This window comes from Ictalurus furcatus, chromosome 9 (assembly GCF_023375685.1).
Source record: "Ictalurus furcatus strain D&B chromosome 9, Billie_1.0, whole genome shotgun sequence".
NCBI classification, from domain to species: domain Eukaryota; kingdom Metazoa; phylum Chordata; class Actinopteri; order Siluriformes; family Ictaluridae; genus Ictalurus; species Ictalurus furcatus.
The window spans coordinates 17,099,605-17,117,166 of NC_071263.1; the positions used below are offsets into that span (position 1 = coordinate 17,099,605).

Below are 17,562 nucleotides of genomic sequence, written 5' to 3' on the forward strand. Positions count from 1 at the left end.
TCTCTCTCTCTCTCTCTCTATCTCTCGCTCTCACCTTCTCTCCCTCTTTCTCTCTCGCTCGCTCTCGCCCTCTCTCTCTCCCTCTCTATCTCTCGCTCTCGCCCCTTCTCTCTCTCTCTCTCTCTCTCTCTCTCTCTCGCTCTCACCCTCTCTCTCCCTCTCTTTCTCTCTCTCATCCTCTCTCTCTCGCTCTCTCTCGCCCTCTCTCTCGCCCTCTCTCTCTCGCCCTCTCTCTCTTGCTCTTGCCCTCTGTCGCCCTCTCTCTCTCTCTCGCTCTCGCCCTCTCTCTCGCCCTCTCTCTCTCCCTCTCTATCTCTCTCTCTCTCTTTTTCGCCCTCTCTCTATGTTCCTCTAGAGTTACCTGCAGAATTATTGCCATCCTTCAAGAGAATGGGAAAAATAATGTGGACGTAAACACTACACATAATTTAACATAAGAACTCAAAAACATATCAACAAAATGAAATCTTGTAACTCTTCAAACTCTCGCATTGTCGTCCATCACCACGGGGAGAAACCATTGAGTTGGAGCTTGAAATTTTTGCATGGAGATGCGTTCTACAATTCTTCTATCAGTGTTACACATTACAGGAACAACTTGGGGCTAATATTCTCTCTAGAGGAGGCTTCATACAATAAAAAAAAAAAAAAAAATTCCAAAAAAGAAAAACAAATGCTCTACCTAAAAAAATTAATAAATTTTACATTGAGAAAAAAATATAGTATTTTATTAAACCTATGCAGCACTAACAAATACAGTATTTAAATGTAAAGTATTACTCATTGCATGTGCTGTTCACATTTTTATATATTAATGTTTGACATTATTTTTAGAAGGTTGCCAGTAATACTGGAATTGACTCCAGGTCTCTCTCCACCCCAGTCCCATCTGCTCTCTTTTTACTTTCTTGCTGTCTGTCTTTTTAAAAGTGCATTTCCCAGTAGCTAGGCAGTAGGGCCGTGGTATTAGCATGTTTGCCTTGAAGAAAGCACTATGGGGCTTTGGGAAAGTTTACTCATATGAGTTGAAAGCAGCGAGGGGCGGGAGGGGGGTGGTGCTCTAATTGTGAGCAAATACTCCCATGGCTTTGAGGCAGTGAAGGAGAGAGAGTAAGAAAGGGAGGAACGATGCACAGAGAGAGAGCGAGAGAGAGAGAGAATGATGAGCTGATAGAGAGATATAGATAGGGGATGAAACCGAACATACAGTCCTGCACTGCAGCTATTTTTATTTTTTTTATTTTTTTTTCAGTTTCTGTGAGTCCAGCTGAATTTTCAGTTCGATAGATGTCATAAAGGCATTTTAGTGCAGTGATGTAATGCTGGCTTTGTGCGGCTGAAGCTGTAGCGAATGGCAGACTGAGCGCTGTGTTGTTGTCTTCCTCTCCTGTTGTTTTACTGGCTTTGTTCCAGGATGTTGGACAGACCTCCACAGCAACGGACAGCTCTCCAGAAAAGAGGGAGAGAGAAAAATCTCACCCAATTTCCACTTTGTGTCCTCTCTCATTGCCGTTTTTTTTTCTTCTCTTTTCTCTCCCAGTGAAGACTGTGAGAACAAAGACACACCGGCTCACAGGCACACACACTGCGCAACATGTGCGCCTTTAAACACACACTTTATTAGGAACACCTATACACCTGAATATTCATATGCATATCTAATCAGTCGGTCATGTGACAGCATGTGATGAGTAAAATCATGCAAATGCAGGTCAAGAGCTTCAGTGACTTTAACAATGGCATAGTTGTTGTTATCAGACAGGCTGGTTTGAATATTTCAGTAACTTTCACATACACAGAATACTGAGAAAATATCACAAAAAACATCCCGTGAGTGGCTAGAATGGCCAAACTGTTTTAGGCTAACGGGAAGACTACAGTAACTCAAGTAACCACTCTTTACAACTGAGCTGAGCAGAAAAGCATCTCAAAATGCATAATATGTCAAACTATGAAACAGATGGGCTACAACAGCAGCAACAGCAGAAGACCACATCGGGTTCCACTGTCAGCCAAGAACAGGAAATGTGCACAGACTCACCAAAACTGGACAGCTGAAGATTGGAAAACTTTTACCTGCTGTGGCTTCAGTGACTTGTATGTGCATGATTTTATGCACTGCACTGTGGCTACATGATTGGCTGATTGGATAACTGCATGAATAAGCAGCGGTACAGGCGTTCCTATTAAAGTGGCTGGTGAATGTATGTATGTATGTATGTATAGGTATGTCTATTTAATGCATACACACTGGCCTTTTAGGGCAACTCTTATCAGTGGGGTGAATGTCTTGAGTACCTTTAGTAGCTTTTAGGAAAGTAAATCTAGTGTACCAATAATGATCATTTGAGGTACATAAGTGGACTTAATAGCAATTTTGTATCTTCCAGAGTACCTCTTACTACTTTCCTATTCCCATTGTTTCCACCTGTACAGTATCTTTTTTTGACAGTACACAAAATCTACATGTGTAAGTTTGCTAGGTGAGCTGACTTGGCTCTACTGCTCTTTGGAGAAGAAAAGGCTTCTCTTTAAATCAGAAACATCTACTCCTGCCCTGTAAACAATGCCTGTAATCGGCTTGTATGTGGTTTTACGCTGAGTAGGCATTTAAGCGCAAACATTATAATTCCTGACATTACAGAATTTCCAATGTTTCAGTGGGTTGAATATTAGATCATTGTAGTTAAATACTTTGATTAGATGTTTCTCAGAAAAATAAATCTAAGAGCACAATAAACATCGGCACTTCTGTGTATGCTGGTGTGTGTGTGTGTGTGTGTGTGTGTGATGTTCCCTTGCTCTGCTGTTGTGGAAAGCCCAAAGGAATTACTGTCTCACCTGCTGTTTCAAGTGAGTCTGGAGAAACAGTTGCTCAGTCCCCAGAGGATCGCAGAGATATAGCATTAAACGAGTGTGCTCCCACCATCATCACATCTCGTGATCTGCCCGTCGCATTCTGCGCTCCCTGCTGTCAGAAATCCTCTGAGAAATGCTGTGAAACAAAAGAACGGATTCTTTTACTATTTACTAACTGCGCTTTTCACTGACATCCAGCTCGCATATCTGGGACTGTTGTGTGAGTTATATATGCTAGGTATACACTACTGCATCACTATTTTGTATTCTGTTTTGGAAAAATAATGGAAAGCAGTGTGTGTGTGTGTGTGTGTGTGTGTGTATATATATATATATATATATATATATATATATATATATATATATATATATATATAAATGATCTGTATGGTTATTAGCTGTTATGGCACATGGCAAATTACAGACTGTTGGGAGTTTGACCTGGATGGATAGCAGATTATGGATAACCATAAGGTTTTTTTTTAGACATAGTGATATTAAAGATCTGCAAAGAATGCTTAGATACCAGAGCATACCCCCCCCCCCCACACACACACACATACACACACATCCTCCTGTCTCCCCCTGTTCCCCCTTGCTGCATCTCTTCGAGCTGTTTTAAACAGAGAGACACTCTCCACACATTTCAGCTCCACAATTAAAGTGAAAGAGCTGTGGTGCAGGGCAGACTCGCCGTAGCCAGCTCTGCGCCATTCATCACGGCGCATTTTACATTGACCTTGACACCCACTTCATTAGAATAAAGGTTGTCTAGCATTTAGGTTGCATCGTTCCCTGAGTCCAGACCCAATGCAGGTTCCTGCTTAGCCACAGCAGCAGTGAGTCTGTCAGGTGCTATCTGCATTTTCCAACTCGTACTTTTTCATCTTCTCTTTCCAGCTTCTCTCGCTGTAGAGGCTCACAGTGTGTTTCAGCTGAGGGTTAGAAAAACAGCTATAGGAATGTGATAAGATAAAAACAACAAACTGGCAAAGATGAGGAAAAGGTGAAGGTTTATGAAGAGTGAATGTCTCTGATTGACCGTCTCTTCACTCCAGTACACGGTGTACTCTTTGGTTTATTAGTTGTTTGTTGATTTTTGGTATTTTTCTCTTTTTTTTTCACTTGTTTGGTCTTTTTCTCCCCCCTCATGTTTGTACCTTCTCTCTCACACACAAAACTCAGATTTATCTCCATTATTCTCCCATCAGTCAAACACAGACAGGGCAGTACTGCAGAAAAATGTGCTATGACAGAAAAGACCTCCTCAACCACTCTGTACTATAGACATAATTAGAATTCAATTATTAATGAAGGATACTTAAAAAAAGATCGTTTCATGAATCCCTATTAGTGAATTTGCTCTTCATTTTAATATTTGTCATTTGATTTATATGAGGGATAATGCAATATGGACTCAATTAACAATGCATGGCCTACGTAATATGATTTGCAGTTAATGCAGTTGGAATAAGCGAGAAGAAAGCAAAGTGATTCGAAATCCCAAATGTAATTTGTTCAAACAGGTCATTTTTCCAGTCTGTACAAAGGTGCCAAATATATACTCTCATGCCAGGCGTGCATTTTATTTGCAATGAAAATGACTTGAAAGCTTGAATATCTGTCCTCATCAGCAGTGAAGAATATCCAAAGTTGCACCATTCTTATGGACTCTGGTGCTTAGTGAGCAACAGCAGCAGGCCAAATACTCCAGCCTGGCATCATTATTCAGGCTTTAGAGGAGTGTGGAGCAGGGCCCAGGCCGAGGCTTCTCTGCCTCTTAAAACACTGTGCTCTTGGCTGATTGCATTGTTTCCTGTGTTTGTCTGCTGAAGAAAAGTGCCACGCTCACAGCGGAGAGGGGGCAACGGAGGGCCGGCTGCTAAGACTCTCTCCAGCCCAGTCCCTCCTCCCCGAACCCACAGCTGAGCTCCAGGCCTCGGACCCAGGATAAAAAGCGTCTTTGTTCACTACTCAATAGCATTAGGCATGGGCTTCCTATGGGGGTCAGCACCAAGCCTTGTGCAAAGACAGAACGGGAAACATAAAAAAATACATAATAAATACATTCAAAAAAAAACAATAAGCATGACATCAACAATATATATCATCACATGTATACATTGTGACTTTGAGCAGCAGGGAGTCCAACCAAATTCAGTCATAAAGTTCTTTAAATAAAGCAAAACGCCCTTAATCACAGATCAAAGGAGCCAATGCAAATGTATAGTGTTTTCTCTTTTATTTCCTATCAATAAATTATCCCATGTTAAAAGGCTGGCTGTTGTCCTCCCTCTGTGTGTTTTAACCCATCACTAAGCTGATTGGATATCTTTTTGGAAGTCTGAGTAAAGCATCCGCTTTAAATAGGATGTCTCAGATTCCTGCATCCTCCGTATTGTTTTTTGGGATTTTTTCTGACCGTTTAATGTTCTGACAGAGAGGAGGTGAGTTCCCAGGGTTCCTTGTAGCACTGTGTTCAGTGTATTGGCCTATAACCTCCCACTCTTTGCACAAACAATCCTTGTTTCCTGAAAGATGTCATTGTTTATGCAGTTTGTTGCCACTGAATGTGTTTTTTGGGTTTTTTTTTTTTTTACAATCTAAAGTTGATTTTGTCTTTGTTGAAAGCTCATTCTCGACTAGGTCTGGAAAAGCTGGTGGAAATTCTCCTGGGCCTCGGGCTGACCTCTCAGTGACTGGCCACCTTGTTCTTAAAGACAGAGGCGAGAGAGGGATGAAAAAATAGAAGAGAAAGTGTTTGACTCAAGCCTCAATGTGCGCCTTCTATACCAGTTGTAAAATGGCTTATTCTTCTGGTCACCATGGTGACAATTAACACTGTTGCACAGCCTTTTGTTCCAGGCCAGTTCTGCAGTTTTTTTTCCCCTTCTTTTTCTGAGCAAAGCGATTTTTCACTGGAAAAATAGAACAACAACCAAGCACAGAAGCATGGCAGTGGCCATTTTACATAAACAGTTTAGGAATCACTTCCAAATGGCCGTGCCACGTCTTTTAAAGTGAATATGTAGCTTTTTTTTTGCTTTTTTTTTTTTTACTTCCTGGTCTTTCAAAGCTGTGAGTCTCACACATCATTGAGAGGCCTTCATCCCACTTCCATCCCTCTTCTCCCCCAAAACCCTCTCTGTGCCGTCTCTCCTCCTCTCCCTCCCTCTCTCCCTCCCTCCATCTCCCTGTCTCCCTTTCCTTCCCAGTCTACAGCCGACATCAAGGGTGCTGGAATGATATGAAAAAGGCCCAAACTGATTAAGTAATTATCAGTTTTCCCAGTTTCTTTTGGGCAGATCTCTATCATGAAAGCATATCAAATTCCACATTATGTACCTCAGAGTCGATTTGTAGCTCATCATCTCCCTGTCTAGTTTCTCACATGCTGTTCTGAAGTGCTTTTCCTTTTCTTTATGCTAAACGTTTAATATAGGAGATTCAGCGCATCATCAGAGGGGTCCTAAATTACTTTTTTCCTCTCCATAGATTCATTTTCAGGGCAAAAACAAGAACAGAACTGCTCACTATTTGAATTAAAGCCAGTGTAGTATGCTGTGTGGTTTAAATGGCTGAGCACTGAGCGCGGTGACGTGAAGTCTGTTTTTTGCCTCCGTCTAAACCCCCCCCCCCCCCCCCCCCGACATGTTAGCGTTAGCATAAAGTGATTTAAATACACCACACATCCGACTCAGCTCATGGAGTCTTACTTTTGTTGTCTCAACATGTTACAGAGAGTGAACAAACTTTAATTTAACAGGGTGAGATGGATCTACAAAAATGCATTAAATGAGCTCATGTGTGACTGCATTTTTGCTGACATTTCCAGTCTTTTATGTTAATACGCCAAGTGAATTAATATTATTATCGCTTGTTGATATTTCATCTATTTAAAAGACTATCTATGCTTACTGATTTATTGAATTTGTTAAGGGAAATGGCTGCCATTTCGTCACTCACATACCGCTTATTTGTATTAGTTGATGACCTCTTTATTTCAAAAGTGCTATGTATTTGACTGTACAGTTTCTCATCCCAAAGAAAAGAAATTTCTTGGTGTTTAGGTGCACAAAGGTTGAGTTCTAACTCCAAATCTGTGGTGTAATTTCAATGCAAACTTCTTTCACAGTCGTTTTCTCACAGCATGGCGTGCTATAGCTGTGCTAAGCTCACAGTTTTGTTTGTAAAGTCAACCAAACATGGTTTTACTAATGTATTCATCTCAAGCTACGGAGGATGAAGGTTTAAATTGGGGGCGGAGTTAGTGGTAATTTCTTTTCTTAATTCCTTCATGTGCAGCTCTGAGCTAAGAAGCACGCCCATCGTGTCGTCTACTGCATTCTAACCCACCTCCTTATCTCTTCATCTCATCCTTTACTGCTGTCTCTGTAAATTACGTGACATTTTTATAATGAAAAGGAAAACTATTAAAATCAACATTTGCTGTCAACTAAAAAAAAAACTTGGGTAATCCCGTTTAATTTTAAAAGGAGCAGCTTTTTTTTTTTCTTCTTCTTCTTTTTCTTTTTTTTTTTGCTTTGGTGGCTGCTATCCGCTATTAAAACCTGAAAAGGATGGATGGCTTAAAAGGATGTGTGATAGGGTCTCCATCAAAACAGCGACAATGAAAAATGAATCTTGGCCCGATGACAGCGAGAAGAGAGAAGAAAACAGAGCGCATTTAAATATTTAAATGCGCCTCTTGCCGTAATGATAAATGACAACAGGAATCAAGTAGCTATTGGTGCAGAAAATGAAATAGGGAAGAGGTAGAGAAATTAGGCAAAAAAAAGGTGCAAAATTGAACAGCGTCAGTTTCTCCCTTTACAGTATGCTTGTCAGCTCTTTAACTGAAAATGTCATTGCTTAAAATCATATCAACTCTGCAAATGACTACTTTTCATGGGCATTAGTGTCCATCCTCTCATAGGCTCAAATATGTTCTGATGTCCTCAAAGTTAAACATTCATTTGATTCAGAGGATAAAGTCTGTCCTGGTTAGAAAATAAAAAAGCCATGGTTTCTTGTGTGACTTTTTAACTTTTCAGGATGACAGTGTCGTCTTTTTATTATGTGTAGCTGATGACATGAGTAGTAATGTTATTTGTGTGTGTGTGTGTGTGTGTCTGCAGGGGAACCGTGTAGAGATGGCCATGTGGCTCCCAAAGAAAACACAGCTCCTGGGTTGGGCCGAGAGTCTGAAAAGGAGTAGCATTGAGCTGCCTGATGACTTTGAGGAACGCATGACTGCTCTCAGGGTCAAGTGGGATCAGCTAGAGGTGAGGCCTTATACAATCAATCTGTTCTCAGCCCTCTGCCTCATACTGTAGATTTAGCCTGCTATTCACATTCAGAAATGACCAAAAGGGGAAAGCCATGACTCAGCTGTTTAGAGGAGGAGCTGAAGATAAATGTTACACTAACAGCTGTTAGTGGATTTATTTATTCATCTCATTTCTCAAGCCAAATCTGCACATGAAGATTTCATTGGCCTAGATACATTTTATACTTGTGTCAGTGTGTATTTATGTGTTTTAGATTTTGCATTAATCTGTAATTAGTCCACTCCATGAAAAAGCGCAAATGCTTATGTGTGTTACCTTTATCGCCTGATGATGTTTATGTCCAGTCTTACAGTTTTTTACTGCTCTGTGGTTACATGCACAATTTGTTGCTGAAGTGTATATTGAAGTATAGGAATATCTGATAGTTTTGTGGGGACATTTAGCTGGTCCTCATGGGGAAAACCAAAAAAAATGCAGATTTTATTTAACTACCAAAAGAGTCAAAACAGTTCACTTTTGGTTACTGATGTTAGAATTGTGGTTGAATTTAGGTGTAGGTATGACGTTAATTAATGGTTATGTAAATGGAAGGTCCTCACAAGGATAGTACAACAAATGTGTGTGTGTGTGTGTGTGTAGTTGTGTCTTTGTGGTTATTTTGGTCCAGGATTGATTTGTATCACAGTAACTCTTAGTCAGATTAGCGACACCGTCGTTATCCGGAAGCTGAACTATAGCTGCAGCAGTTAGTGTTAATTAAAGCCATATGTAAAAGAATAATCACTGACAGTTATGCAAAATGGCTGCATCCAAACTTTGAAACGAGCTGTGGGTGTGTGATCATTTGGACAGTGTCGAGCGTGTGTTAGCAGCAGGAATGAGACGGCGGTGGTGCGGAGAGTTCAATTTGAGCATTCCTGATCCCTGCGCTGTGCATTACGCTGTCTCAATTGCATATTAAACAAGCCTATCAAGTCAGCCATTGGCATCTGCTGTGCTGACACAAATTGTGAATTAAATGAAATTGATGTCCTCTGTCGCATTTATGAAGACAGACCATTCTCCGAAGTATGCTGCTTATGAAGAATTGATGATTGCATATTGCTCCAGAACAAAATAAAGTGGCAATAAATTCCTGTTTTTCACTGCTTGACCCTCCAAGGGCATGGATTTCACCACATTTGTCATACGCTGAAAACACTAGCGAGTTTGTCGATTATCAATATTCAGATAAGGAGAGAAAAAGAGACAGAAAGAGAGGTGATGAATAACTGAGATATTTCTGTTGCTCACTGAATATTAGGGCTCTTTTTTGACCTCTCAGCGAAATAGCCTTGCCTGAATTATCTCCTGAACAGGAATACACACATCAGATCACAGTCGAAATGATTGCCTATTACTTTGTAGTCCTTCTCATCTCGCCTTTCACTTATTATTTACTTATTACATTTCTATTATGGACTCATCTCCCAGATGATGTGAGATATGTTTACATTTAGACACATAAAGTACTTTCAAGTACAAGCTTCATCTGTCACATACAAAAAAATGATACAGAGTACAATTTCTCCATAGTGAAATTCTTGCTATTAGTCGTCTTAACTGTGCAACATATTAGACATTATTAGATACACGTTTGGTAGGACACATATGCCAACAGTAGTGTTCAAAAGAGATGTACAAGGACACACAAAACAGGATAATGTACTTATGTGGTACACGATAAAACAGTATTAAAACTATTTTCTACACTATCTGTACAATATATACTCAAGAAGATGACACACGGTGTGATACAATTGTTTGGACATGATTAGACGTACACCGATCAGCCTAATATTATGTAGGTCTCCCTTGTGCCACCAAAACAGCTCTGAACCATAGACTGTACAAGACCCTCTGAAGGTGTGCTGTGGGATCTGGCACCAAGACGATAGCAGCAGATCCTTTAAATTCTGTAAGTTATGAGGTGGGCCTCCATGGATCTGACTTGTTTGTCCAGTACATCCCATGGAGGCTCGATCGGATTGATGTCTGGGGAATGTGGAGGCCAAGTCAACGCCTTGAACACTTTGTCATGTTCCTCAAACCGTTCTTGAACAATTTTTGCAGTGTGGCAGGACGCATTATCCTGCTGAAAGAGGCCACTGACATTAGTGAATACCGTTGCCATGAAGGGGTGTGCTTGGTCTGCAACAATGTTTAGGTAGGTGGTACGTGTCAAAGTAACATCCACATGAATGCCAGGACCCAAGGTTTCCCAGCAGTCATTTATGGCAGTGACGGGTGTATTGACCATATTTACATGTCGCCCATACTGCTTGTGACAACACACTCAAGTGTCCTGTTTCAGTAATGTCTTTAAAGATGCTCTTGCAAGTGTGTAATATTGCAAGAAAGTAGTTTGCTAGATAAAGCCTGTTTTGAACATAAGATTTTAAATGTTATTTATTAAATTATTAATACTAATATTAATAAGTAATTTTTAGCTCTGGGTTACATGTATGAACAAGTTTTGAAATTGCATCACTTCGCATTGACTGTTGGGCAAATTCTGCCTCTGAAGTCTGTATTTATGTATCAATTGATCCCTTACCTCTCTGAGGGGTCATCGAACAAGCAAACTTCATTTGAGCTAGTACAGTAATAGAACGGGTGGCAGGGTGGCAGGGATTCCCCCAAAAGGGCAGATGGCAAGGACAAGTCAATGAGGGTATGTTAAAAACAATATTGGATATAGGATGAGAATGGGAAAATAGCAAGCTGTTAATCTACAAATATGGAAAAGTGTTTGAAAATATTGTGTTCCACAGATAACTATTGAGAAATAGACCTCAAGGAGCACAGTGAAGAGGATACAGTTAGTGAATTGGAGTTTACGTTCATTTTGTTGAATCCTGGTGCATTTAAAAGACTGTAGTTGTTATAATGGCATTTTGACTTTCCATTTTCAATTGTTGACGTGTGAGTCTAGTGAATTGAGAGCCAAGAGCAGCCTAGCTGTAGAATCTGCAATAATGCTTGTTTTCCATTTCCAATTTTGGGCTAGAAATGGCTCAAATGTAAGTAATACAATCATATATTTCGCGGCTGGTTGCAGGTTGCAAGTTGAACACAGAGAATGCATTGGCAAGCACAGAGCACTCTATCTTCCAATTAATACACATGTGTTATTTCTGAGATATGGCCTAATCAAGGTGGTGACTGTGTTGTGATCACCATCATTTCACAGTGGTCCAGATGAAAGTGGGCTTACACTGAACCAACACTGATTCGGGACATATTTCTGTTTGGGCCACATTGCTGGCTCTTAGGAGAGCAGATTCCAGCTGAGACTAAACTTTAAGTCTGCTTGTGGAGGAAAATAACCTCTATAACACCTTAGATTTAGTTTGGTGTGAAAGAGCCCATTCTCACACAGCCTCTAAAACAGCTTGTTCTGTTGACGTCCATTGTCTCGGCACTAACGATGCACGGGGACGAGAGAAACACAGATGTGTTAATAAAGCGGCAAGCAGGGTGGGGGCTCAGGGGGACCGGGCCAGGACTGAGAGCTTAATTGATGCTGCATGCTGAAATAGCCACTTCAATGCTGAGTCATAATCACATTTGTTTCCATTACAGCTTTCTTACACACAGCACACACAAAGAAAGGACAATTACACCGCCTGTGTGTGTATTAATTGGATAATGGAGTGTTTTGTGCTCGCCTCCTCAGTGTTCAACCTGCAACCTGCACTCGGTCTACAAAAGTACGATTGTCAGACAGATGGGAGAACAGCCACATACTCCCAATACACACGTGCACACACGGGCACATGGATTTTCAGGCACACACACACACACACACACACACACAGGGTATGGTGCAGATCCCTCTCTCACTGTCAGTGGGAGAAAATTGTTCAGTGAGTCCATTTCAAAAATCATTGGTGTGTGTTTTTGCGGTTGATTGTTTGCTATTCAACAAGCATTTCAATGTCTCTCTAAAATGTCACTTTGCGCAATGAAATTTTAACCCGCTGCTGAAACGAACCCTCTTATCCAGTGCATATGGCACTTTGGTAATAGCTTTGCAGTCTCTTCTAAATTACTTCTAAATATCTTAATTCGATCCAAGTAAATTAGAGTTAATTAAAGTGTTATCTCATGAAAAGGCAATTCATTCGATTCTAGTTAAAATGTTTAGGTGGAACAAGTTATCCCTGTGATCAAAATGAGGTAATGTTTTGGGGTTGTTGTTTTTTTTTCACTTTCTAAACAACAGTTATGTACAACACAGAAAATTAGAGTTGGATCAGGATTTTCATGTTCCCTGTGTACTTTTTTGTAACTTTGTACCTTTGTGCAGTTTTATTCAGTTGAATTGATGTTTATGTGTGTCTGCAGAAGAGCCTAGGAGAGCATGTGGAGGTGCGTACGGGTGAGCTAGGTACCCGTGGGCTGCTCTCTCCAGGCACCAGCAGCATGGTCACTCAGCTGGAGCTCAAGCTCAAGGAGCTGAAGAGCTGGCTCAGAGACACTGAGCTCTTTATCTTTAACCTGAGCCTTCGGGAGGACACGCAACATCACGGCCACGCAGACGCCTCCTACGATGCCCACCCAGCCCCACTGCTAGACCTACAACACGACCCACAACCAAACCATGACCAAGACCCACAAGCAGAGCCACAAGCTGTCAAGCAGCTGGAACGCTTCAAGGTAAGAGTTGTGGAGAGAAACAGATTAGAGAAACCCCGCTGAGATCTTATCAGGAGGTCTTTACTGCCACCGCACTGGTCATGCCCTGTTACTACAGACATTGGCTCCACAGGAGACTGCTGTTAAGCTGAAATAGGCCTTCCACCTCATCAAACAGACCTCCTCTACCTAGCTGCACAGACTGTATTTGAGTGCCACCAAAGCAGAACTGATATCTCTTTCAGTCAGTCTCTCTGTACCATGTGTCTTAGCTAGATGTTGCTCAACATCTCCATGTCAAGGTTGCACTCATAACACAGAGTACATGCTAGAAATGAAGTAAAGTACAGCAATGTTGAAGCAAATAACCTGTTCTGCAAACGGGAGTGTTTCATGTGAGCTGCAATAATAAATGCAGGGCAAAAGCACTCGTCAGTGCTCTGACTGAAAATCTATAGGAAATAATTATTTGAGTTAAAATGCTGAGGAACAGCGAGGGGGAATTAATCAAGCCATGTCAAAACACAGGTAGTGGAGTTGATTACATTCCCCCTGCTGAGTGACAAACATAAGAGAAGAAAACTTTTATATATATATATACACATGCCGGGTGAAATGAGTAGGGGCAGAACTAGTGGCTCCAGAACGAAGACTTTGCCTTTGATAAAATGCTGCACAGCGATGGAGGCGCTCATTGATTTTTTTCGAGAGTGGAGTTTTAAAAAAAAAGGCAATACTGGAACTGGAAATATTGATAAGTTCAATTTCTACAGACGTGCTGTTGCACTAAACTAGATGAATGGGCATTAAATAGGAGGAAGGAGGGCATTTAATGATGCCATATCTGTTCTTTCAGCTTGGCAGTGTGAATGAGTTGAATAGGCAGAGTTGGCATGATTGCAGAGAAGTTGAAAGGCAGCAGCAGGAGAGCTTAGATCCACACTGCAATAGAGCCACTGTTCTCCGAGCCATCTCAACTGAGAGAGGGAGAACGAAAGAGAGAGGGGGTGAAGAGAGCTGCACTGACAAGCATACTTACCCCCATTTCCATGCCAGCCAAAGCAACAGGCTTTCATCATGTTAGAAATGAGCTACAGTTCTAGACAACACTTGACCATTAGATTGTGCCAATAGGCCAGAAACAGCGCAATCAATGAAGTTAATTCAGGCCTGAGGTTCTTCAAAGCAGCGCGTCTTATGCTGCCCTGATCATCGTCTGTGATCATTCTCTCTGATCACCACAGTTTGACATGAAGGACTGCAGGAGTACTTGTGAAACTGCTCACTCACAATAAGTGCAGCTATATATATATATATATATATATATATATATATATATATATATATATATATATATACATACATATGTTGGAAATATGTTGCTATACATTGAGGAAATTTGTGTTTGCGATCAAAAGATGAATATGAGACGATAGATCAGAATTTCAGCTTTCATTTCCTCTTATTTACATCTAGATGTGTTAATCTGCATAAAACATGCCACCTTTGGTGGCAGACCACCCAATTTTTAGGTGAGCATAATTATAGGAACAGATAGACTTAAAGTAAATTATAGTAAATAACACTTAATATTTGATTGCATATCCCTTGCTTGCAGTAACTGCATCAAACTGGTGACCCACTGACATCACCAAACTGTTGCATTTTTCTTTTGTGTTGCTTTTCCAGGCTTTTACTGCAGCCTCTTTCAGTTGTTGTTTGTTTTGGGGGGGGGGGGGGGTTCTCTCTTCAGTCTCCTCATCAGTAGGTGAAATGCATGCTTCTTCACAACTCTCTCAATGATTCTATCATAAACTGCTGTTGTTCTCCTTGGTCTTTCTTTTTCAGGGCATTACAAATTGATGTATTGGCTATGCCCAATGCTTGTGCAATGGCTCTGATAGATTTTTCCCTCTTTAGCTTCAAAATGGCTTGATTTTCTCCCATAGACAGCTCTCTGGTCTTCATGTTGGTTTATCATTTTTAAGAACAAATGCAGTATTCACAGGTGAAACCTAGGGCTCAAACCAAGAGCAAACATTCAGAGAAATAATTCAGTAAACAATCAATTTAACAGGGCACACTTGCCCAGCAAGAAACACCAACATCAGCCACATGTTCCAATATTTTTGATCACTTGAAAACCAAAGGTGCTATGTTCTAAGTTGTTTAACACATGTAGATGTAAATACGAGGAAATGAAAGCTGAATTGGCTGTCTCAACCCCAAATGTCTTTAACACTATAGCAAAATAGAAGTGTCCTTGGTCTTTATAGAGAATTCTTACTATATATGTCCATGCAAACTCTAAAGTAGTTACAGATGCATGACAAATTAAAGGAAAATCTGATGATTTCAACCCAGTTGAACACCTATGGGATTAGACTGATGTGTTAAAAGGCCCTCTCCACCATCATTATCAAAACACCAGCTGAGGGAATTTTAGAAGAGCAGTGTTCATTTCTTCAGTACTTCAGTACACTTGTAGAATATACACTATATGGCCAAAGGTTTGTGGACACCTGACCATCACACCTATATATATGCATTTGAGCATCCCATTCAAATTTAGTCCTCTTTTTCAGTTATGATTCCCTCCACTCTTCTGGGAAGGCTTTCCACTAGATTTTGGAGTGTGTCTGTGGGGATCTGGTCATTCAGCCACAAGAGCATTGGTGAGGTCAGGCACTGATGTTGGTTGAGGAGGCCTGGGGTGCAGTCAGTGTTCCAGTTCATCTCAAAGGTGTTCACTAGGGTTAAGGTCAGGGCTCTGTGCAAGCCACTTGTGTTCTTCCACTCCAACCTTGGCAAACCATGTCTTCATTTTCCTTTAATTTGTTACCTGTCTGTAGCTAAGACATGTCCTAAAGCATAAGAAATGTCCTAATGATATATATGTGTGTGTGTGTGTGTGTGTGTGTGTGTGTATATATATATATATATATATATATATATATATATATATATATATATATATATATATATATATATATATATATATATATCTACAGCATATGTATAGAAGCAAGATATTGACTGGATGTTTTGACATTTTAAAATGTCATTGCACCTTAATCCTCTCTGAGTATAACATTCCTGTCTGGGAGAGGGATAACTATGGTATTACAGCTTGGGGCATTATGGATTAAGCATTTTGCTCATTAAATCTGTGTTAATAATATGTGGTACTAAAGATCACTGTACTCATCACAGTGTCACAGCATCTCCCATTTCGCCTGATCAGTGTCACTGTGAAAGATAGAAGCTTTGTGTTATGGTAATGTCCTCAGCATAGTTAATGCAGATTTCATATCATTTCACGCTAATAACATTAGTCATTTCTTATCAGCAGCTTTATATATTGACTGTCTGACATTCTAAAGACGGATGTCTTAAAAAGGATATTTAAGCCCTTTAATGTAACACATTCGAATGTCCTGTGTAATGAGTACAGATCCACTTGCTTCATAAGCAAATTACTGCTACTGCTAGAGCCAAACTAGAGTTAAACAAGCTATCCATGATATCCTTGCTTTATGTGCTAAGTTATTGCAAGCTTCATTTTATTGGCTGACCACCAATCACATAAAGTGGCTCCAGTGTTGCTTACTCTCAGCCAATAATTTTCCCATCTTATTGCCATTGTACAGAATGCACCACAATATTTTCTTTTATTTATTTTATTTTAACATACAGAGACAGAAAAAGAACTTGTATTTGATATTTGTTATGGGTATCCTGAAGAATAAGGTGCAGTGTGGTGAAGTTAAAAGTGCAGTGTATCAGTTAATTACCAGGTGTTGTTGTATGCATGTTATAGGAGAATTATCAAGCTGTTTTGACACTGACGTCTGATATATTAACATCAGTGTTGAGGTAACATAGTACAAAGAATTTGTTGATGATGTTGACATGTTATTAACTGCTTGTAATGAAGTAAGTCAGTTACAGTTTCAATTCTAATGATCACTTTACAGTTATAGTTATAGATTTAATTTTAATTCCATGTCTTGCATATCATACTATATTTCTGTAGATATATATGATATTCCGTAGAGAGATATATATATATATATATATATATATATATATATATATATATATATATGATGTACATGATACTTGAGGACATTTCAGAGATACGCGATGCGTATCACGATTTATAATATAGCTAACAAAGTGTCTGCAAAACAGTATTAAAATAAACAAAAACTGTTCAACTGAGTTTGAAGATACTTTTAATGCCTAAAAAGACAAAGAAGGAAAAAATGATGTCAGATCGATGGCATCCATGCAGTACCATTGAATTTGTAATTATTAAAAAGTAAAATAATAATAATAATAATAATAATAATAATAATAATAATAATCACCATACCAGCAATATCTCAGAAAAGTGTATTGTGTAATCATTTATTATGATTATCATGAATATTATATTGATATATCGCCCAGTTCTAGCTGTCTGTAGATATAAGATCAGTACCAGCCCTATTAAATAATCTGTGCACTGCTACACTTCTTGCCAAGACATGGACATGTTTAGCGAGCTAGAATTTTAAAATGACAAAGGTGGAGAAGATCAGATATTTCTAAATATTTTCAAAATGATTGCACCAACAAAGTGTAAGATACCTGAAGTAACTTCTAGTAGTCCAGTGTAAATTTGACATGTCTGTTAAAATTTCTGATCAGGCAACAGGCTGGTAGTGAAACTACCACAAGCTGGATT

General features: G+C 39.8%; 1 protein-coding gene across 1 annotated transcript in view; it reads left to right on the forward strand.

Annotated features, from left to right (window-relative positions):
* akap6 (A kinase (PRKA) anchor protein 6) overlaps positions 1 to 17,562 on the forward strand; it is a 98,623-nt gene that overhangs the window by 68,117 nt on the left and 12,944 nt on the right. Inside the window, exons 10-11 of the mRNA XM_053632861.1 lie at positions 7,998 to 8,144; positions 12,540 to 12,851. Of these exons, the coding sequence (XP_053488836.1) occupies positions 7,998 to 8,144; positions 12,540 to 12,851 (459 nt within the window). The remainder of the gene's footprint in view (positions 1 to 7,997; positions 8,145 to 12,539; positions 12,852 to 17,562) is intronic.